This window comes from Columba livia, chromosome 2, assembly GCF_036013475.1.
Source record: "Columba livia isolate bColLiv1 breed racing homer chromosome 2, bColLiv1.pat.W.v2, whole genome shotgun sequence".
NCBI classification, from domain to species: Eukaryota; Metazoa; Chordata; class Aves; order Columbiformes; family Columbidae; genus Columba; species Columba livia.
Window position 1 is genome coordinate 7920249 of NC_088603.1, and position 24668 is coordinate 7944916.

General features: G+C 40.6%; 1 protein-coding gene across 17 annotated transcripts in view; it reads right to left on the bottom strand.

The window, feature by feature from the left end:
* The window catches only part of KMT2C (lysine methyltransferase 2C), a 204705-nt gene that overhangs the window by 40151 nt on the left and 139886 nt on the right, over positions 1-24668 (bottom strand). For 9 of the 17 annotated variants that reach the window (XM_065050407.1, XM_065050406.1, XM_065050400.1 and 6 more), the window contains 8 exons: positions 19582-19647; positions 18004-18216; positions 14445-14573; positions 12136-12255; positions 9554-9684; positions 6691-6877; positions 1336-1440; positions 915-962 (listed from right to left, as the gene is read on the bottom strand). In XM_065050407.1, coding sequence (XP_064906479.1) covers positions 915-962; positions 1336-1440; positions 6691-6877; positions 9554-9684; positions 12136-12255; positions 14445-14573; positions 18004-18216; positions 19582-19647 — 999 coding nt within the window. The remainder of the gene's footprint in view (positions 1-914; positions 963-1335; positions 1441-6690; positions 6878-9553; positions 9685-12135; positions 12256-14444; positions 14574-18003; positions 18217-19581; positions 19648-24668) is intronic. The other 8 variants (XM_065050408.1, XM_065050404.1, XM_065050414.1 and 5 more) reach the window with 6 other exon arrangements.

Here is a 24668-nt window from a genome sequence, read left to right on the forward strand (position 1 = left end):
TGACTAGAATGCAACTGGAAGAATGGGAAATTTTTATTGAAGTAAGACTATGGAGTTTTGGTAGAGTACATTTTTGAGGGTATAATTTTCATCATATAGATACCACTATAACTATTTTTCACATTTTAAAACCAACTACATCAGCAGTCAATATGGTTCATTTTCATGTACCTCAATGCTCACCCTAACTGTTCTTATGATATTACATTAAATATCTACTGAAGTGTAAACAATATCAAACAAGTTATAGAAGTTTCTGTTTCAAAAACAACTACTGAATGTTCTGGGTTCCATCAGACCAAGTGGTACTGAGAAAATGTAACTTAGGGCATCCGCTACAAGTCAATAAGTCTTTCAAATGAGAAAGATCTTTGAGAAAAGAACTACACACTTTAATATTTAAAATATATTTCTGTATTAAATACCAAATAAAACCAAATTTCAAATAACGAAACATGCTGTTCTACTTATTTTCAACCTGTGTTTTACGTCAAGCGCTGAATCATCCAGTGGAAACAAAAAGATTGATGCTGACTGCTTTATTCATGCTTTTAAATAGTAAAATCATTAAAATGCTTTTAACTTACACAAGATACCACTATGGTAAAAACTACAAGCTACTACTAACAGTAATATTATCAGTGACAGCAAGAGGATGCATGGGTTTGTCTCATGAAACACAAAAACTCAGGAAGGTTTTGAAAAGCTCTAAGCAAAACTTTATGCGGTATCCGAAATGCAGAGTGTAGAGGTTGTGTTAGACTCAAACACCACGAGAAGAGTGGAACGTGAAAGCACGAATTAGTGACACAGAAAAGGAGTACGAGTTTCTACACATGCAGTTCTGCCAGCTAAAACCACCAGGAAAGGTGAACTACTTCTACCCATGGATCATCCATTGTTTAGTTTCTTACCAAATGGGGAGGGTGAGTTCTCAACCTGGAAAGTGCATAAATCAAGACCTACAGGACCCAAACCAGATAAAATGGATGATTATAACATGAAAACAAAACAAAACAAAACAAAAAGCAAAGAAAAAGCTGCATGCTTGAAAAAAGCTACACAGGTATGATAGACAACGGCAGCTATGTTTTATTCTTTCTTAAGCAGCAAAGCAAAGAATCAAGTAAAACAAAATGCTGAAAAGGTCGGGGATTTATTTCTTTTTTCGTAGAAGTCAACAAAATCATCTCAATCCAAGTTATTCTTAGGATATGAATATTGTATCTGAAATCACCTAGAGCATAACCTATAGATACAATACAATAAATACATCCATAATAAAGAGGGAAAAAAGGGAAACAAATACTGGGGAGATTTTATAAACATACTTACCCGAATGATCTCCAGACTTTACCAAATCATCAGAAAGTATCCCAAGAATATCATCATCAGTATTTAAGACCTCAGAAAGATCAGCTAAAGGATCGTCAGTGCTACCTGTGGAAGATGCAATAAATAAAATCAACCAGTCGAGGCATTTACACGTGACTCTGGTGATGTACTGTAGCTTGAGCTATATGTTCCAATACAGATTTACCAGGCTATAACGGTTTCTATAGTGTGTTATGTATGGCAAGTCGCTCTGGGGTGAGTGACTCTACCGCCAGCACTGCAGCCGCCTTCATGTGCTTACATTGTTCAGTATTCAATACAGTCAAAGTGATAACGCCATCACTCATGTAGAAGAAATACCAGATTATTTGGGGGGGGGGGGGAACCCAAGATCTAGCGAGAACTTGGAACCTCTAACACAAAGGTCTCTGAATGGAGAAGTCAACAAATAGGTTTAATAAAGGACACAACTCACAGCAAATCAACATGGAATATTTGAAAATGACAACAAAAAGCTAAAAACGGGATCATTAACTTCCCTTACCATCACTATCTATCTTAAAACTGCAGAGCAACCAGCTACTACACCCTGATAGAGAAGTGACATCTAAGAGTAAGAAGCAGGAGTAAGTAAATGGAAATTGGAGATGCTGTTTTTAAGATCAGAAGAAATCCTGAAGAAGTGAGAACAGCCAGAGGTAGAAATGTCATGTTTGTTTATTGTCTAGGAGGAACTGGCCTGGCTCTAACAATAAATTATTTAATATTAAATAATACATTCTGGATATGATTATCTTCTTGACATCCAATTCATTAGAGAGAAATGACTCCAAATGGCCCATCTGGTTTTATTAACTAGTTCTTTAGAACTATTAGAGATGCACAACGTTGGAAAAAAAATGTTTGACCAATAATTAGATGTTGAGAAAAATATTTTTCAGGAAAACTGCAGACTATAATGACTACAGGAGTAATCACTGCCATACCCATGAAACTTGAAAGGTTGGTAAATACATATAATTAAACAGAGAAAAGGGATTAATACAAACCATAAAATGTACAATGTGGAAAATGACTATGGGCAGGTTGAAGAGGGGCCAGCAAGTCTAAGAACAAACAAATTTCACACATATGGGGTCCCTTTCCCACTGTTAGAACCCAGCTGCCCCAGGAAGGTATTTCTGGGTTAGTTCAGAGGCCTGGTACGAGGATTTACTTATAGCATCAGGCTCCTTTCCAAACTACTGAATTTTAGTGACGTTTAAGTTCCTTCTGCTGTTTTTCAGAGACAACCCTTTTCCATTCTACCATCACCGAAAGTCAAAATGAAAATGATTTTTCTTCACTTCACTGTTTTTATTCTTTATTTTGATCCTTTCTAATGCAGACAAGACGGCAGCATCCTAACTACATCATGTTTTATGTTTGCCACTCCACGGTGGATCCATGTGGCGGTGCAGACCAGTCCATTTACACGGACATAAAGAACACAGTTATTGGTATCAGAAGTATTAAAAAGTGCCTCAAAACCACATCGCTTTGTGGGTAATTTTGTGTACCTGAGAAAAAGTACTATGAAATGTCAGGTTTTAAACAGAAACTTTGTTTTTTCTCTCCTTTGTTGTTGTTGCTGTTTGTTTGTTTGTTTGGAGAGACTTGTTTTCCTGCTGGCAATTTGGCCTAATTATGCAATTATCTAACTAACACCAGGCACTGTGAGGTGATGTTAAGATAGGCAAAGGACTGACTTGACCCATCCTTTAACTTCCCTGAATTCCTATTTTAGCAGGTAAGTATCAGGGAGAAAAAACCAACCATATAAAGCACTGAGACTATATCAGCAGCCTTTAATTCTTCTGTAATATTTTATGTTACGGTGGTTTTCTCCAGAGCCTGCAGTAATGTGCTTGGGAACAGCTCCTAAAAATTCCACTTCTAATTTTAATATAAATACATTGAAGAAGTAGGTAGAAAGAGTAACTGAGGAGTTTACCACCCGTAGCTACGAAGTGGACGTGAATAAATTCAGGTTCCAAATTAGAGGGCTTCTAACTATTAAGGCAATCAGATTCTTTAATGGCCTTCCAATGAGATTAATAGGTTGCAAAATCTACCTGCTTTCCAAACGGAGCTTGTTAAATCTATGAAAAGGCTGAGTATCAGTGATAGCAGAGGACTGGAATCTATGATCCGTAAGTCTCATATAAAACATCTAATCTAAAGCATACTTTAACATGTTTCTCCTGTTTTTTTCCTCGTTTTAATTCCATGTGTGCTAAATATTATCTTGGTAACAACTAAATCACTTCAGTCAGCTGCTTTGGATCACAATCAATAGCTGGTTGACATCTGCTGCCAAACAAATAGCTCAATACCGCTCATTAATTCCACTCTTTCAGAATGGAGATGAAAACTAAGACAAAGCAAAAAGGAAAATAATTCGCTTATAATGTTGCATCTATAAGAGAGCACAGTTCTACTGCTGTCTTGTGATCCTGATTCCTCCAATGCATTTACTTTATTTATTAAGTTCTAAAAGAACAAAAACTCTTCTCCCAAGGCTGCAGCCACTCTAAGATATTTAATCACCAAATACCATAGCTAGTTATAAAATGTCCCAGCAGCACTGGCATCAGCTGCACACAGACTCGGATGGCTCCTCTCCTTTTGTCGAGGAAGAATTTCTTCAGCACTCTCTGGAGACTCTATTTGAGCAGCTGACTTCTTCAGCGTCCTCAGAAAAAATACACTGAATTTAAGCCACTTCAAACTAAAGGCAAGATCACGTTGCCAGAGCTGCAACCTCTTTGCCAGACAGAAATCAGGACTGGGAGCCTAAAGCTTCACTTCACTCACAGTTACTAATAATAAATAGTGAACAGAGGACTCCAAAAACCTTCTTCTGGCCGGCACTGCCAATCTCCATCTCTACTGCAATCTTGTCTAGCAAAAGCCTCATTTCCCTTAACCAAGCTCACAGTCACACAACACGGAATTGAGATGTACTGTCAGTTCACGAGCAGACTGAACACATCACTGTCCCATTCCCGAGCAGCCCTATGCACATGTTGAAAAGCAAAGCTGATAGAATAACTTCATTTTTAGATGCCTGAGAGCTCTTTGGAAGATGATCAGCTATATCCAACCCTTAATCCTGCCCCAAGGATGAAAGGAAATGGCCTCAAGTTGTGCCAGGGAAGGTTCAGATTGGATATTAGGAAACATGTATTCATGGAAAGGGTGTGAAACACTGAACAGGCTGCCCAGGGCAGTGGGGGAGTCACGACCCCTGGAGGGGTTTAAAAGGCATTTAGACAAGGTTCTTAGAGACATGGTTTAGTGCTAGAGTTAGGTTATGGTTGGACTCTATGATCCTAAGGGTCTCTTCCAACCAAAATGATTCTATGATTCTATGAATTCTATGGAGTTTTCAAGAGAACATCTTGTGGCAAAGACCTCTCCAGCTAAGCAAGGATGCTCACAGGAGTCAGCAATCCTTGTGAGAAACAGCACTGCAGGAAAATAACACGATCCGTAACAATACAGTCCTACAGCCTCCCATTGCAGCGAATAAAGTGGTTTGGGTTGTTCCTCCACCAAACCAGGTCTGTATTGAAACGATGACAATATCACAGGTGCTCTTGGACACCTCCAGCTCCTCTGCAACACCAGCAGATGGAAGATGAGGGTGTTGGTACCTCAGCAGCTCACCAGTGTCTCCACCACCCAAAATGACTCTGCCTCTCTCACATGTGTGGACACTATTGTGGCAATAACTGTCTCCCACAAAGCCACAGTGAAAGAAAACTTGCACTGGAACTGATCGATCCTGGCAGATGATTTCACCCACTGGCACTTCAACTACAACAAACGGCTCCGTCTGGACAGAATTGTGGCTGCAAATCTGAACGGTTGAGAACATTCCTATGGCCAGAAAGCACCGTCCTTTGGGTCTCTCATATATAAAATGGGAAAGACAGCAGGTTATCCACTGTAACTGTTGCTAGTGATTTATTGATTGTCACCTTGTTATGTTTCTGAATAAAAAGAGGAAATGACGAAGTTTTACAACTTTGCTTATTTATAAAGAACAGGTTTTTTAAAAAAATTCCTTTCAAACTTTGAAAAAAACAGGACAAGAAATTAACATCAAGTTCACTAATTTCTAAAACCTCATACTGCTGTAATATATGGACATTAATGACTTTAATTTTGCAGCTGGACAGACCAGCAAGCACTTCTGAATCTGTACTTTTCTGGCTTTTAAAGAATACTGGAGTGACAAGAATCTATGTGAGCATATTTTCTTGTAGTGTTGGACCCGATGAAATACAGACCTTCAAACACTCCATTTGCAGTGGTTTCCCATTCCGGGGAAGTCAACTTTTGCATTCTCTATTATCCACAATTCCAACTGTACAACAATCAGCGTTTAATTATAATGCAGCGTTTTGCTTTTCATTTAGCAGCTTTGCACCAAATAACAATCACAAATAAGCGACCTTTCTTCAAATGCCTCTCTGGATATGGGAAACTATATCAATGTGTGTCAACATTTTCAGAAGGAAAAATTTGGGAGGACGAGCTGAAACACAAGCCACAAATTAACTACCATACACAATAAACAGTCACAGGTTTTTAAAAATACACCTCTAGCTAACAGCACATACTGTAAGACACAGAGAAAAACTAATTTGGAGGGGACAGTGAGGTTTTCGGTTCTAATTGCTCCTTTGTGTGAAGCTGCTCTTTCAGCAGCACTTTACAACCCTTTGGCCATTTGCAAAACTCTCAGCAGTAACTTCAGGAAGGTTTTGCAATAGCAAAAAGATTGCCTGGGGGCTACAATCTGTACCTGGAAAGGGCACACATGTTCACAAAGTACATGGTGAACCAAAAACTCCAAGGAGACTGGCAACCCAGAATAATCTAAAACATTAAAGAAAATAAAAGTCGGATGATATTCACCCAACTAATATCCAGCAGACTACTAAAAATATCTCTTAATTAGAGTATTTTTGTCTTTTTCTATAATGGATCTGTATGCTTATTCTTACATGGAGTTAATTCTCATACAGAACTAATTCTCATGGATTTTATTGACATGGACGTTACTGCCGAGGAGTTTCAGATTTGCATGAAGTGCCAGTTGTGCCATCCACTGCTCTCTCTGAAACAGCTGAAACCCTGGAGCTGAGTATCACCGAGTATCACCATAACTTAACCTCACAAAGATAGTTAATATACAGAATGATGAAAAATACATCAGCTAAACACTAAGAAAAGAGTGGAAAAGCCCCAGTTGCAACAACAAAATCAAACTATGGAATTATCACTAACTTTAGCTTTGTATACCTTGAGGTCCCAGTTTTGCCTGAGCTGGAGTGGAGGTTGAGCTGAGAAGGGGGTCAGATGAAGGATCCAGGAAACTGGTGGTCAGGTTTGTTTTACATGAGAGGGAAAGTGATTCTTCAGGTAAATTATCCAGGCTTATCTTGTTCTGTCTACTGGTATCTAGTAGGTCTTTCCCAAAGAAAGCTTCCTGCAAAGAAGACAGAAAGATTCGATGTAGGAAGAACGCTGCATCTATTGAAAAAAGCTGGGTAAATGGCAAAGATATAATTAAAAAGTCAATGTTTACTAGAAATATAAAAACAATCTCTGTCCCACACGCCTTCCAGCATGGCAGATCTTTTCCAGGCTTTGAGGCCTTACCTGAGGTAGCCACATTATTAATACTTTATTATTAAATTCATACCTTAAATTATACAGAAAAACTGCTCTCACGTATATGTGGCACAGACGATGTACCAACAATGTACCCAGCCAGCATGGGTTTAGGAGGGGCAGGTCCTGTCTGACCAACCTGATCTCCTTTTATGATCAGGTGACCCAGCTGGTGGATGAGGGGAAAGCCGTGGATGTGGTCTATCTGGACTTCAGCAAGGCCTTTGACACTGTCTCCCATAATATACTCTTGCAAAAGCTGGTAGCCCATGGCTTGGACAAGTGTACTCTACGCTGGGTTAAGAACTGGCTGGAGGGCCGGGCCCAGAGGGTGCTGGTGAATGGGGCTGCATCCAGCTGGCGGCCAGTCACTAGTGGTGTTCCCCAGGGTCAGTGTTGGGTCCAGTCCTGTTTAACATCTTTATTGATGATTTAGATGAGGGGATTGAGACCATCATCAGCAAATTTGCTGATGACACCAAGTTGGGAGGGAGTGTCGACCTGCTGGAAGGCAGGAGGGCTCTGCAGAGGGATCTGGATAGACTGGAAAAATGGGCTGATTCCAATGGGATGAAGTTCAGTAAGGCCAAGTGCCGGGTGCTGCACTTTGGTCACAACAACCCCCTGCAGCGCTCCAGGCTGGGCACAGAGTGGCTGGAGAGCAGTCAGACAGAAAGGGACCTGGGGGTACTAATTGACAGGAAGCTCAACATGAGCCAACAATGTACCCAGGTGGCCAAGAAGGCCAACGGTATCCTGTCCTGTATCAAAAACAGCGTGGTCAGCAGGCCAAGGGCAGTGATCCTTCCCCTGTACTCTGCATTGGTGAGGCCACACCTGGAGTATTGTGTTCAGTTCTGGGCCCCTCAGTTCAGGAAAGACATTGAAGTGCTGGAGCGGGTCCAGAGAAGAGCAACACGACTGGTGAAGGGACTTGAACATAAGACCTATGAGGAGAGGCTGAGGGAGCTGGGGTTGTTTAGTCTGGAGAAGAGGAGGCTTAGAGGTGACCTCATCACTCTCTAGAACTACCTGAAGGGCAGTTCTAGCCAGGTGGGGATTGGTCTCTTCTCCCAGGCAGTCAGCAATAGGACAAGGGGGCATGGGCTTCAACTCTGCCAGGGGAAATTTAGGCTGGATATTAGAAAGCAATTATTTGCAGAGAGAGTGGTCAGGCATTGGAATGGCTGCCCAGGGAGGTGCTGGACTCACCGTCCCTGGAGGTTTTTAAACTGAGATTGGACATGGCACTTAGTGCCATGATCTAGTAAACGGACTAGAGTTGGACCAAGGGTTGGACTTGATGATCTCTGAGGTCTTTTCCAACCCAGTTGATTCTGTGATTCCGTGAATGTATTATTATGTACTGAAAGCTTTTCGGTATTTAGAATATTCCTCCTCACACAAGGACAGCGGAAGGAGCTGAGCAACCTGGTCACGGCCACACAAGAAGGTCATGAAAAACACACAAGCTCATAAACCAGAAACCATACACTGCAGTTCACTTGAAATCATCCTTATGTCGAACTGCAGTAGCAAAACACCTAAAGCTGCCTAACTTCCATTAGCATCGTTTAAAACATTTTAAACCATCTTTTAAAACAGCTATCACCCACCTAAGCCTGAGTACTCGGTAATTTGACAACAACCCATTAAACTTTTAAGCCAGTTTTTACTCATTAGGTAAAAACTTCTTCCTGTTTTCTTCTAGTCTTTAAAATCTTGCTTTAGGATACAGATGCTAAAAATAAAGCTAAAGATAGATTTTTCCAGTATTTTTCCAGGATGAGCAAAAGAAGAATGTAAGAAATATCCTGGTTTACAAGAGTAAAATGTGCATTGGGGAAAAAAAATCCTTATTATTGAAAGGAAATGTTGCTTAAGTATTTTCTTTCCAACTCACTTCCTCACTTATGAAATACAAATTATTTGCAGACAGAGGTTGTTCTGCCTCTCTGTCACCTCCGCGCTCTCAAACCCAATACAGTCTGTGTTGTGACCTACCTGTTGGGGACATCACCCCATTAATGGGGGGGAAAGAGCAGAGATTATTGCGATAGGGAGATGCAGGGCATACAAACCCACAAAACTGTAAGAAAACACATTTCCCCTTTCAAATCATGTTCTACAATCTTCTGAAAAGAAAAATGAGTATCTTGAGGAAATGGCATGAGCAGGCCAAGATGTCCTACAGAACTGAATGTGGAAAATGTCACTGGTCAGTTCAGAGAGAAAAGAAAAGCTTCTTCCCCCACCTCAGAACAAGTAGAGATCTATACATAGAGAAATAACACCAGAGGACTGGAGATTTAACATGATATACAGCTTTCTGTACAAACTTGGGAACATTCTTTACAGAAAACGCATTTAATTTGAACAATAAATCTGGAATCTGAAAAGAAACATTAATTGATTACACAAAATACAAATCAACACACATAAAGATAAGGTTTTAAATAGATTTACATAAGATGTACACCAATAGCTTTACCTGCAAGTAGGCAGGAAAGGTTTCTTCCAGTTTATTCTTCTTTTTTCTGTAACGCTTTTTTATTTTCTCCGTACTTTCAGAAGCTGGGGTGGACTCATCCACTGGAGTGTCCGGCAGCTGTTCTGTCCAACCTGAAAAGTAACATTCAGGCACAAATAAGTAAAATACTCCGTGTCTTCCTCTACAGGTCCCGATGCCTCATGCATCCTCTCTGGTGCCTGGGTTTGTTGGATATCACTTGAGAGTATTCTAAAAGCGCCTTCTGTTCAGCCAGATGTGAACTGCATCTGGGCTCTGGCACTTATACCAGTCACAGCGCGACCTTGTTGTACCTCACTGGCTGTAGAAGCACCTTCAACTTCTGTATCTCCAAACCAATCGAAGAATTTGGTAATTTGGGAGAAAGCATAGGTGCCAATCAAGCAGATGTTTGCAAGATAATTGCCCTTCAGTACTATCTCCAAAATCATCCATGCTGAGTTACGTGTGAATCACCTTTCATTTTATACACTGATGTTTCCAAAAGTAGAAAACCGTTTTTGTTCTAAATCTGAGAAATTCCTGCCATATAAATAATAAACTGGCCAGAAAAAGAAATCTATAAAGAAGCCCTTCAATAAAAATTAAACATTTATTCAGCAATCACATTCTGAAGTGGCACTGGTTTTTCTAGTAAACGCAAAAGCACACTGTGCTCATCCATCATCCAGTATTTTATTTCAACAGACCGGGGAAAACACTGCAGGTAAAAGCACAACTTTTACAGCCCTCTACTTCCGTCTTGCTAAAGCTAATTACATGAAGTTAATGGCCCTGGGAGGTTATTTAAGAAACTATATTATTGTGGTAGTAAAATCAGCGATGGTTTGTACCGTAGCGCTCTCTGGTACCGCACTCAGAGGACAGTGGGAACGATGCTCACCAACGCTGTGACCTTTGCGTTGCTCAAGAGCGAGTTGTTGCAGAGCAAAGGGGTGGAATGCGACCAGAGCAGCAAAACTTGGCCAGGCTGCTGAGTACGGGCAGCTGAGAAGCAAACTCTCAGCAAGCTGTGATGATTTAAAACATACAGGGATTTTTCTGAGTTATTTTCTTAACAAGCAATTGTGCCCGAGCAGACAAAAAGAAGCTTTTAACTGAAGAGTATTTGTTTAAGAACACTGTTTTTTAACAATACTCATTGTACTGCTACCCAGAATGGGGAAATCACTTTTTAACCGTTTGGGTTTTTTTCCTTAGAGGAGCAGATCCCTATAAAAATGAAAATCTTCAAAGCAAAATTTCCTGCATGGCCTGAAACAATGTAGTATACTATACTGAAATAATAACACAAATATCAACGAGAGAGCAAGCACTATATCTGAATAGGAGAGACAGATAGAATACTGGGTTGCACTGATGAAAGAAACATTTGTTGGCTTCATAAAGTAGTTCTAAAATGCAAAGACAATATTTAACTATGAGTTTTTAACACTGCCTGGATGTTGTAGTGAAGATCTGGTCTCCACCATGTTGTACAAATACATAGCAAGAGACTGCTTAGGTTCTAGAAAAACTAAAACCTCAATGGCCACAGAGAAATCAAAGGTCCAAGTCTTCAAACTGAGATGGAATCAGCCAACCCTGAGAAGCATCTGCCTCCCTCTGCTGACCTTATGGGAAACGGGCGCTGAACTAAACACATTCCACAGCTCACCTTAACGACGCCTCACTATTTTCTAGATTAGATAGAGTGAACAAAGCCAGGAGCATGAAATAATTTAACCTAATCGCACATAGCAAGCTAGAGAACAAGGCCCATAAACAAAATCCAACATCTTTTTAGATGCCCGATCTACTGAGTACTACAGTGTCAGAGGCATTAAAATGGCTTTGCTACGAGAAGAGAGACCGGAGTGGGTTTCTTCAGCCCTGGAAGAGACAACAGCTGATGGGGCAATGTGACACATATCTAGAAAACCTTTCTGTATTCCAAATTAATACAGAATTCTATTTTTTAAAATCACCTTTCATAACATAAAATGTGAAGGTAGCTTCTGACACCCAGTTTAAATGAAAAGGAATTATTTCCTCATGCAACAATAGTATATCATTGAACTCACTAATACAGGATTTTCCAGAGCATAAACAGACACAAAAGTACCAGGCACATTTGTGGAACACAGAACACTGATGAGTATTAAAAGAGATGATCCAGAAGACAGCTCTATATCAGGACTACATCCTGAAAAGTGTATCAGAAAGGGGATTGTTCCAAACCTACCTCATTTCCTACACTTCTTTTTGTCTTCTTTACTGGTCAAAGCTGAGCTAACCAGAGTGCTCACACTACACAGCAGTCCTAATAATCCTTGCTATTTATCTCCCACAAGAGCCTGCAATTCATTGTTTCAGTTTCTTTGAATATCACGGGCTCTACTGAAATTCTAAGTATGTAGGAACAAGTATTTTCACTTGAATTAATAAAACCATCAGGACAAACACACAAAACACTTTTCTGGAAAGAACTGTATGTCGATGAGTTCCATTATTTTTATTGCATTAAGCATGAAAAACATTTAAAACCAAGTTTCTGTATTTACCTTCATCTCTGCCAGGCAACTGCTCAGAAACAGATCCAGAAGAATCTTTCCTGGAGAGAGATCTTTTAGCCTTCCCCTGCCCTGTGCGACTTCGCTGACGTACCATAAACCCACCAATACCTAACAAGGAAGCAAAAATGCAACATATCGATTAAAACTATGTTTAACAGTAAGAATGGGAGCCAAGATTATTCTGCAGGTAAAGAGGGCTACTGCAACTGCGGACGTCTAAGAATGAATCTGAGATACCAGTGTCTTCATTCAGAATTTACAAAACATTTCTGAATTTTAATGTCTCAGTGGATATAAAGGTAATTATCAAAAAGGATCAGAATTTTAGGACTGTAAAACATCCACAAGAAGCTCAAATCACCAAACCTGGCAACTTTCAGATGTTGGTCTTCCCCTCCCTGGGCAAGCTGACGAATTTCTAGAATTAGAAGTCAATCCACCAAATGACACCTATTAAAGAACCTTAAAGGACCATAAAAAACCCTACAGATTGCTGTAGAGAGCCCACCACCCCAAATGACAAAATAGAAAGATAATTAATCAATATAATAGTGCCTGAAACTCCAGAATCATTCACTAGAGATGACTGAGGTGCTCCTGATCCTTTAGAGCTGGTGTGTGTGTACGTAAGTACATCTATCAGATTTGGGTTTGTTTCTTTCTTTCAGGGGAATTGTTGGCTAAAGAACAGTAATAGATGCCTGCTCAACTCATTGCCCAAAACCGCTCCAAGCAAACACAACGCTCTTCTCCTGAGGGCCCAGCAGTGTAAATAAATGGTTTGTTGAGGTACATTACTTACAGAGAAAAAGGAAATCTCTGTTAACAGATGGGGGTTTGTACCAGCATCTCCCCAGGGTGGGCCACGATGGAAGGCAATAAACTCACGGGCATTCCCTGGAGGTGTTTAGAAGATGCGCAGTTGAGGTTCCTAGGGATGGGGTTTAGTGTTGGACTCGGCAGTGCCAGGTAAACAATTGGATTCAATGATCTCAAAGGTCTTTTCCAACCAAAATAATTCTATGACCTGCTAAGACAGGGCTCGTCCTCAGCAGTGTGGGGAAGAGAAAAGGTGGGAGAGATCTGTTTAGGTACTGAGAGAGAAACAAGAGAAACTGGAGCATGTTGTAACTCCTGCTTCCTTTTTCCCTTCACTGTATTCCTTGCCTTCACCTCCTCAATCATTTCACTGCCTCTGTTCTCCTCCCCTACCACCTTCAATACTCAGAGGATATGGCCCACGGCAGCAAGTAGGGTGGGTGTGACTGGTGAAAACATGAGTTGTGACTCCAAAGACTACAAGCAACGTGTTATCCCCAGTAGTGAGAGGCTGAACCTAGAACCACAGAACCATCTTGATTGGAAAAGACATTTAAGACCACCGAGTCCAACCGTTAACCTCACACTGCCAATTCCACCTGTGACCCATGTGCCTGAGAACCTCATTGACACATCTGTTCAACCCCTCCAGGGATGGTGACTCTGTCTGTTCCAATGCCCAACAATCCTCTCTGGGAAGAAACTTTCCCTAATATCCAATAACAAAACACAAACTCAAGGCATTAACACAGATTCTGAGATATACACAGGTAAGTGATACAGGCGCTCTTCAAAAAGCCACTTGGTGTCTAAGCAGAGCTTATTATCTTGGGTTCAGTTTTAGGCCTAATGAATCAGAGCTACTTCCTACGGAGTCAATTAGGTAACTCTGGCTTTTTCAGCCTGGAGACAGCTCAAGTGTTTCTGCATCCAGGACACACAGCTAATCCACAGGCAAGATGATTAAGAGTCAACAGCGCTAATAAATTGAAACAAATTAATTCATCCAATAACTGAATTCATTAAAATTCACAGCCAGAAGTCATCTGCAAATATTTAGTAAATTACTTTTATCAAGTATTTCAGAAAATAAGATACCTGCAAAAGGTTCTCTGAAGTTCAGATATTGTCAGACATACATACATAGACAAAAAAATGGCCTTTGTCAATTATGTAGATACAGTGCATTTTCCTGTCAAGTTAAGAATCAATACAAGGTATAGACTGGAACTAGTAGCCAGTAATTGACAGCATACTCAGAACAGGCAGACTGCTGAGCAGCAACTTCTGGAAATACATTTTGATAATAGGACTAAATAGTATTTTAAACAGAACAGAAAAAAAATCAAAATCAACAATTAGCAGCAGAATACTTCAGAATTCCATAGTATTTTCTATTTTTAAAAAATTAATTATACAAGGAAAAAAGCATTAAAACAAACAATGGACACACAATCATATAAGTTAGTGTATCCTACCAGGTCTATATGGTTTTCGCTTCCTTTTTTTAATCCCATCAGCTCCTTCTGCCACTTTGGTATCATCATCCGCAGCTTCCCGTTCTGGGCTGGAATCTGATTTTCCATCACAATCCATAAGATCACCTTCTGCAGAAAAGAGGCAACGGTAACATTAACTGGAAGAGGGAAAGAAGATAATTTTCCAGATTTTCTGCATCTGACTGATTTCTGAGAAACTGATTGAGAATGCCAGATTTTTCAGAAGGGTGATACATACCCACACTCTAAACACTTCTGGGAAACCCACCCTGTCTACACACAAAGACCCAGGATATATATAGATGTTATCTACATAAAACCAGAATAAATGCTATGGTTACTATAGGTGAATCTGAGAAAATTTTTGGTGCCCCTTTCAGAGCCGGTTTCTAGCCATACATCAAGAAGAATGGATGCAATATATACAATCCATTTTCTTTACTGTCGTCCTAAATTCTGTTTGGTAGGGCGTTTTTTTTAGAAAAGACAGGCTGAAAAAGTGCAGCCTGCACTTGGAAGGTGATGTATAATGCCTCTTAGTTTGGAGGGTTCTTGACTTGAAGCTGTGTGACTGACTGAAAACAGACTCATCTATGCAGAGGAGTTTGACATATAGTAGAAAATGCAGCCCAAAGGAATTACTCAGCCTTGAAGATAAAGACTGTAATTTTGAGTTAGAGTTTATATTCTGTGGGAAAGCAGGGCATAAACAGATATAAAGTATGATGGCATGAAAAAGCCTTTGGTGTTGAAGAGAGAGTGAGTTAATTCTGTTTCTGACATCCCCAAAATGTCAACATAATAACGACCTTACATCTTCATCTTATTGTAAAGCATATGAAACATGTTAAATATACTCCAGCCTCTGAAAAGATACTGGATTTCCAATTCCCTGCTTTGTATTTAGTTGTATAATTCTATGTGGTCTAAAGCCACATGGAGTTGTTAAGAGGGAGAAATACTCTTATACCAGATGGAGCTGGACTTCATTCGACTTCTGCTGTGGTGGAACCACAACCCTTGCTCTTCCACAGGCTGGGTCACTGACCAGACTTTTCTGAGTTGTACCAACAAAATTGGTGGCTTGGGGAAGGTGAGTCCCCAGCGACCACCAGCTCCCTTGTCCCCTTAAGAACATGGGTGAATCCTCTTTGCAATGTGTCCACTTCCAGGAGAAGAGAAACCTGCTGGAGCACCAACATGTGCCCCTACACAAAGCAGTACGTCGAATGCCAAACCGCACAGCGGTCTGTCCCACTTCCTTATGAAGAACAGCTCTACAAATAGCAGGGGAAGTGCCACATGAAGTTTACTACCAAAGCTGAAGCTCCCAAGGTTCCAAGTGGACTTCAGAATGTGGAACACCTGAGGAAATGTTGAACCTAATGGAAGGCTGCAGATGAGACCGTAACAAAATTACCACAAGCTCAGTTTTCTCAGATCCAGCCTCTTTTTTCCATCTGGAACTTCAGAATGGTAGTAAGGGATATTCCTGTTTGCCAGGAATTACTACCCTATGTTGCTCTCATCCAAGCTGTGTTCACAGCTTTGTTCATCCTGATGCCCCCACAAAAATTCCAGATATTCCAAGAAGAGGCACCAATCCACTCTATAGCGCACACTGAGCTTCCAGCCCGTCTACCACGTACGCTGCGCTGATACCATCACATTTATGAATGTGCTCTCGCAAAAAGGCAATGAAGGGTGATCAGAACTGAAATTAAAGTCTGCGGAAGCTTTGGCTCTCCCTTTCATCCTCTGCTATTACATTTACCTATCTTGTTATCTAGTTGAAAAGGGATACCTACAAAAGCCAATAAGCAGTTAGTTAGACAAAGTTCTACAGAAAACAGGCACACATTTGTAAAAGTAAAGATGATTAACACTGGAAAAGAACAACAAGGGAAGCGGTTAATTCTCTGTCTTGGTGCCTTCAAACTAAAACCAAAGCTTTTTTGCCTTCAACAACCCACCTGATGGACTATATCGAAGCATGATATGAGGTTTAAGTCAGTGTAATGCTAGGATAAGGTACCAAACCCTATGAATACTGAAGGAAATGAAAGGCAAGCAACTAGTTGACTGTTTGAAAGGTTATAAACAAACATCAGGAATCTATTATAAAAAACAAACAAACAAAAACCCAAACCAAAACAAACCACCACAGTTCTAGTCAACAGCAGGAGGTTAGAAATGTGCTAATCGAACAACAGGAACAATACTTCTATCAACAAGTTAAAAGGGAAACTGCACTGACGACTGATCTACACAGTTATCTCAAGTACATTCTCTGCATCTAAAAAAAGCTTCTTATGACATTTAATCTGATTAACAAGAGGCAATGTTGCATAAACAGAAAGCACTCCAGACTGGGGTGAGATGGGGTGCCTGTGCTCCTCCTGCCACAGACACCTGCACCACTAAGTAATGACTTTCACACCTGCCACTGAAGCAAAGCCTTTCCCCAGGCCACGGATTAACGCCTGTTCCACCAACACACTATCAGGAGGAACAGCTGGATCATGGCAAAGAGCGACAGGAGGGTGGTCCTGCATCATGCTGGCTGCTGCTTTTAGCTTTGAATTGGGGCTGGTGGCTCCCCCGCGCCTTTCCCAAACTTCTCCCACCTTCAGCTCGTCTGACTGGGGCTGCTGTGCTTGCTGAGCAGGTGACACACATATTGGTGGCCCTGGGACTTTGCTCCATGTCTAGACTTGTGGAAGGAGCTCCCCCAGGGGCTTCGACCACTGACGGCAATGTCACCCCCGTCCCCAGGGATGTGTTTGGCTGGCCAAGCCTGTGCCCAGGTCCCTTCATCTCCCATCCGCCTTGGAGGCCAGAAAAACCACTGCTAGATCTTCCCCTCCCTTCACACTGCACAGATCCTGGACCTGAACCCCCTCAGAAGGGCTCGATGTACAGCTTCATCTACTTGAACTAGAGCAACACCCAGAACTCACTTCCAAACTCAAATTCTGACTTAAATTCTATTCGGGACATGAGGACTAAGAAAATGTTCATTTTGTCAGCGGAAATGCAAGGAAATTATTTTTTCCTCCGACTCTCAGGTCAGCCCACCTCATTTCTTTCAGAAAAAAACAAATACTCTCAGCAAAGAGCTTTTTACTCTACTTTCTCCTTTGTTTTAAATACCAGCATTACAGTGATCTAAATGTTACCACTTTCAAACAGCATGTGCACTAAGTTTGGGAGCCTCAAAATACACTTGTACTCAGTGAGCGCACAATATTTCTCAGAGTTAAACCAAGGATTAGACAAAAAGGCAACTCTTATCTCCAGTGTTGCCAGCCTTAGAAAGGTGAGTTTCCTATAGGATGGATGATCCATAAACAGGAAAACAAGAAAAATCCCTGATATGGACAACAATGAGCCATTACTATTGTCCAAATATTTTCCATAAAGCATCCTGTACAGAGCATATGAGTATCAGTATAATAAAAACTCTCAGGGATATCTGCAACATACACATGTACTGCAACACTCCGGGATACAAGACATGCCAAAAGTAGACTGCTACCTCTACTGTCATCCATCTCCCCATCTCTCGAGTGCTCTGACTGGGCATCTGGGGGTGTCTGAAGCACAGCCACACTGTTCTGATTTATAATCTTCAACTTAAGCTTTGGTTTCGTCCGTTTTCTTCTCGGTACTGTCACAGTTAGGCTCTGTAACTGAGACATGCCGGATTCTGTCAAGCAGACTCCATCCTGGGTGTATGTCTTCGGTGGGTCTATAAAAGTTAAATGAATCATAACAGTAATATAAAACTCTTTAATGTACAAGTCTTAGATTTTTAGGAATAGCACTTTTAAGAGTTAATAATCCACATGTATGGAGCTGATTCATGAGTGATGAAATTGGTATAAATAAAACAGAGCTATTGGATACTGTCTTACACATTACAGTTACAGCTTTAGAATTTAGAGTCTGATGTCAAATCCAGCAACAATCCATTATAATGCTACAAAACAACTTACTTCAAGGACTCAGTAGAAAGAACGATTTAATTATGGAAACTGGTGCCTTGCAGGGTATTTTGGTATCCCTGGCACCCACAGAAAATGGTGCAAGTTTTAATTCAGGTCCCTGCTGCTGATCGGCCCAGGCCCTCATCCAGCCCTCAGCACTGTCCCTTCATCTCCATTAATGACCTCAGGACTCCAGAACTCTTGGTATCTCAGGCAAGTTATTTGCCCTGTTTTACAGGCAGACAAAAGCCAAATTATATCAAGTGAGCTGTTTAAGATCAAACTAGAAATTGTGGGCAGAACCCAAGTCTCCCAAGACCTGCAAGACTGCCTCCTCCTCCTCAGGCTGCTACGTGACAACTGAGTCTACCCATAAACTCCTCCAGGGAATTACCAAATAATGAAGAGGCTGCCATGATGCTTCTGTTCTCTGGAGGCAATTTGATAATGATTTGATAACGCAATTTTTAAAAACATATAAACAATATAACATCTGTTCCCTTCAGCCAAAAACATTTTCTTATGTAACATCTCAGGCCTCAAAACACAGCTGGTTCTGAACACAATTCTTCCCAGATGACTGTTGTGTTGAAGTAAAAGAGAGTTTGTTTTAAAAAAATCACACTCTCAGATTGAAGATTTGATGGGAGACCCTTCGCTCATAACTATATTTGTGCTCTATCAAATGGTAAAAGAATTCTGACCCAATGGAAGCTGTTGGGTACTATCATTATAAAAAGTGACTTGTGAGTAGGCTTGCCATGATTCTAAATTCCTAGCACAAACCAGGCAAATACAGAAAAGTTGTGTCCCCCTACAGCTTGAGCCTGTAAACATTTGTGTACGTGCTTGACTCAGCCTCACTGTGTTATCGCCGCTAATATCAAGGCAAGCAACTAAGTCTGCGGGATCAAAGCATAATTCAAATTATTACAGTGCAGGTATGGCAGGCAAAAAAGAAGCAAGATGAGAAAATGAGGAAAAAAAATACAAAGCATGCTGCAGTAACTGAAGGATAGTTAATGGTGTGGGTTATAAAATTACAGAAAATGGAATTTTTGTCTGGTGTAAAAATATACCCTTGAAATATGCTAAATGATCAAAGATTAAGCATTTACATTCTTTACCTAGTTCTTTTGATTTTGAATTAATCTGAGCTCCAACTGATGAATCACAACAGTCCAAAGAAGGCACTGAAAAATATAAGGAACATAATTTCAACTTTAAAAAATGGCGACTCGATTTAAACTGAAACTATCAATTAATTGTCCTTCAAACAGCTCCATTAAATTCCCTAATTTGTACTGTTGGCAACATTCACTAGCACCTTTAAAATAAGGTGCTTTTCAGCGCCACAGAAGGAAGCCTGATAAAAACTCAAGTTCTCCAGCTTCCTAGAGCCAAGAATGGCATCGAATCAGCACTAAACTGGATGGTAAATGTTCTCTTTCTAAAGTAACCTCCACATTGGTCATGATGCCCAGGTTTTGCCTACATAAGAGTGAAAAATGGGAGGGATTTGTGAAGTCGGTATCGACACAGCTTCGCACACAAGATTCCAGCTGTGTCTGCACTGTCAGGTCTCTTATACAATGCACACGAGAAACAAAATATGGCTAAAATATCTGGGAATGGATCATACATGATTTGGGGAAGTTAGGTGGGGTAAATCTTATTCAAGGTAAGAATATCAATAAGTGGAACAGCAGAAAGTCAATTTGAAAACTACAGCTTGTGTGCTTCAGGGAAGCACCGGAGCAGGGTGACTGAGCAAATACTGATGAAAATGTCCTATGACACTTGGATACTCTTGTTGTGGGTGGAAATGCTGTTCCTGTTTGCCTAATTACATTAACTATAATCATGCCTCACTAACCTGTGATGTGCAGACTAGACTTCTAATATTAGTAATGACTTCACAGACATTACGTAGCCAGAGTAAGTAAAGTGAAAATTAGAAGCTTCTTCCTCACAAACACTGAGAACTAGAACCAGAAAACCTGTTAGTTTGGCATGGTTAGCACGACCATACAGGCAACGTTATCCACACTCCTTTCTTTTTTTGCCTAGAAATCTTATCCATGGTCAATTTAGGGCTCAGAGAAACATCTGGAGCATTTACTTTGCATCTGGCACTCAAGATGTGACCATTGAGACAAAGGACACGTGGGAGGTTCGGTGATCCTCCAACATGTCAGACCAGTGCGCATCACACAATCACAGACTGGTTGGGGTTGGAAGGGACCTCTGGAGATCATCCAGTCCAACCCACCTGCTCAAGCAGGTTCACCAGAGCAGATCACACAGGTGGGTTTGAATGTCTCCAGAGAAGGAGACTCCACAGCCTCTCTGGGCAGCCTGGGCCAGGCTCTGGCACCACAAAGGAAAGAAGTTTCTCCTCATATTCAGATGGAACCTCCTGTGTTTCAGTCTGTGCCCGTTGCCCCTCATCCTGTCATTGGGCACCACTGAACAGAGTCTGGTCCATCCTCTTGACACCCACCCTTGAGATATTTACAAACATTTATGAGAACCCCTCTCAGCTTCTCTTCTCCAGCTGAACAGTCCCAGCTCTCAGTTTCTCCTCATCAGGAAGATGCTTCAGACCCCTCAGCATCTTCATGGCCCTTGGCTGAACTCCCTCCAGTGACTCCTTGTCCTTCTGCTGACCAGCTCACACACAGTGTGGGGGTCAAGGGCAAGAGTAGGATACGCACAGAAGCTTTCAAATAACACTTGAAACCTTTGCTAAATACAATAACAAATATGAAATCTAGAGGATGCTTTCTAAGCCTATGTATCAAAAAAAGTGGAAGTCTATCTTCCAGAACTACAGTCCAAATTTTATGGAAGGTGTAGCTAAAGTATGTGATATAATCTACAGAAAACCAATATTTTATGGTAAACGAAAGCAGCCTGAGAGAATGACTGAAAAAACTAATACACAGGAGCAGAAGGAAAATACAATGAAGAAAATAAATTGAAAATGAGATTTTGAACAAGACACTGAGCTGGAGGTAAACAAAACAAATATGGGGCAAGCTGCAGGATGGAAGATACTCAAAAGCACTGAACTGAAACAACAGAAAAAGGCAGATTGTAAGAAACGCTCAACATGGAATAACACATAATCTGTTCATTTAATAGGTTATAATTTACAGGATGTTTTAAGACAGATAACAATTATTGAATCGGAATCTAAGGTAAACGGAAAATTCAGAAAGAGCTGTGAATGGGAATTTGAAATGGTTATTTAAAAGTCAAACAACAGGGATTGTTATTCTGGTGCAGGTCAGGTTGTGAATAATTTTAGCTTTGGAGACTGAAGAGAGCTGAAATAGCCAAATAAATCAGTGACCGAGGTAAGGCCTTCAGAGACCAACTCACAAAAGCTGCAGAAACAAACAGCGTTTGAAGACAGTATCAAACAGATTTCCAGAAGAAGAGCTAATGAGAGTGCAGATTAAGGGTTAAAATCAATAAAATGGATAACAGCGAGTCAGAGTATTGTCAGAGGAAGACTCTTCAATGGAAAAAAACTTAAATAATTAAACAAAAAAACAACATTTCTTCCTGAGGCACTTAGTTGAAGTTTAACCAAAATTATTATGCTTATTTGTAAAAGGGTTTAAACATGCTGAATATTGTGCAGGACTCAGTAGCTTCAACTGAAAACAAATAATTGCACAGAATACAAGACAATGAGAAGAATCACAGTTTGGAAAAAAAAAGGGGGGGATGGCATTTGTAATGCTGTAATAGAAAAGAACAATTCTAGGAAGAAGGGACATCAGCATAAGGGACAGAGCGAAATGGTTGATGTAGTAACACACCAGTAAGAGCCCCATGGGACGCTTGCAGAGCTGTGAGTGCGATGCAGGGATTTCTTGGTAAGTACAGTAACTTACAAGAACATAAGAGCTGCCATAAATGTGCCAAATCATAACAAATTCAAAAGTTAATTTTTTAACGGAGTGTTATGTTGCTTTTGTATCCTGCACTTGTGAAGTACATAGAATTAAGTTTCAGAATGAAGAAAAATTTAATTCATCTTCATGAAAACGGTAGGGCAGAGGCTCCCAGCCACAGTGTGCGTATCACTGGCAGTGCTGAGGATCTCTGAGTGAGTAGGTGATGCCAACCCCTCACTGCCTCTGTGGACATGCGTACTTGAGCCACAGAATGAATATGTGAACATAGACACTTACCAGAAACTGCTACCGGATCAGGCGTAACTAGCTTCAAACAAACAAACAAAAACCCAAACAAAACAACAACCACAAAAAACCCCACACAAACCAAAACAAACCAGGCAGAGCTGGTCGTTTTGACACCTGCAGAGAAAGAAAACCAGCGCCAAGGGAGAAGGAGGCTGGAGGATGTGGATGGAGAGAGGATGGGTAAGTGTGGAAGGGATGAAATTTGCAGCTGGGGCACGCGACGTACGGGGTAACGACAGGAAGGCAGAAGTGATGGGTACCTGGCTGAGAATTGCCTGTTGAGGAGTGAACATAGATGAGAGACGCACATACAGCCTTCCTGAACGTGCAGGAATTACAGCACAGAGGAAAAGCTGTTGCTACGTAGAGCATGAGAATATTCAGGCAATCTAAATCAGAAGATTTTTCCCACAAAGTTATATGTCCCACAGCAATATGCTGGGGGACATATAACTTGACACCACACTAAAAAGAACCTGATGAGACACTGATCAGACATGATTATTTCAAAAGAATCTAGTAAAGAAAGTTTGTGGTATAGTGCTTTGGAGCAAATGTTACCACATTCTGGCTTTTGATATTTATGTATGTTCGAGAAGAAATAAACTATTTATCTTTTATTTCTGTTTCCCGAAGAAGACTTTGTAAGATTATCAGATATGCATCTGATGTTCTTAAGATGAGCTAAGGAAGAGCTCTTACACATTTAAAACTTTCTGGTTTCTGATGTGAGAAAAATGGAAGCTCTTTCTCAATACTTAAACTATTTGCTAAAACTATTTGCTCCTTAACAATAGTAAACCTGCAATGTACTAGTAATTTACTAGGCTGAGGGGCTCTCGCTGCTTCTACAAAGAAAGTAGTTAAAATGTTTGTAATAATACTTGCAACACATTAATATCCTCTGGGATACATCAAATGGAAAGAGCAAGAACCATCCCAATAAGAAACCCATAATATGGTACATTTAAAGAAGCTTTCTACTGTTAAGTAACATTTCTATCTCTAAGTTTATCAAATGTTAATTGTTCTCACTTTGAAACGAAAAACTATAGAAAATTTTCAAAGGAGTTGTAGAAGCATTAATGAAAGACCAACACGTCTCATATTAAAGTACATGCAAGTATTTCTGTGGGCATGCATCAAATGAGATATGCAGACATGCAAGTGTGCAAATGTACACCTGTTAAAAGATGTATTATATATAATGAGTCAAAACATGAAAGAATAAGCAGAGAAACTCGTCTTATTAAAAAAAAAGGCTGAAAAAAATCTGCAAAGAAAGTTTTGGAACTCGCTCACAGGTCTTGTGGGACAGGTTTCTGCTCCTCAGAAGACAAACCTGAGCAACACAACCTCACGCTGGTGTGTAGGAAGGACTAACTCAGGGCCCAGCTTACGCCTGGAAGTGAAACCTCCCCAATAGCATCTTGTGAAGTTGGTCCATCTCTCATATTATGGGCTTTAATTACCCCTAAAAGTCAGCTCTGTCAGCTTCAATGAGAAAGGAAGAGGCAGCATCTTGGACCTTTTTAAGTGCCCAAAGCTTATTACCAAAATAAACCAAAAATCTGTGACATAGCTGCAAGTTCCTCGTTTTTCCCACTTACAAAACACTCTTTCTTTCTACATTTGTGAAAGCAGATCTCAAAAATGAAGTGTCTTGTAGAAATACGTAAGTCATTCTTACTTCTAAGTGGTAGTGCTAAAACACTTGGAAGCGTTCCACAGCCATGAGTAGTTGACAAGAGAGTACAGAGACCTCCAAGGTCACATCACCAAGTTCCAATTCCTGCCAGGCTGTTCTGAGGACGTGTCAGTGTAAAGGGACAGTAGATGCTCTACCAAACTTTTCTTGGCAGACCTCTCAATCACGGCCCGTGATCAGGAAAGCCAATCTTACTGACATCTTCTTGCTATTTGCTTAGTTCTTGTGCCTTCTTCCTACCATACTCTCATGATACCCCAGTAAAGGCTTAATGTGAACACTTTAA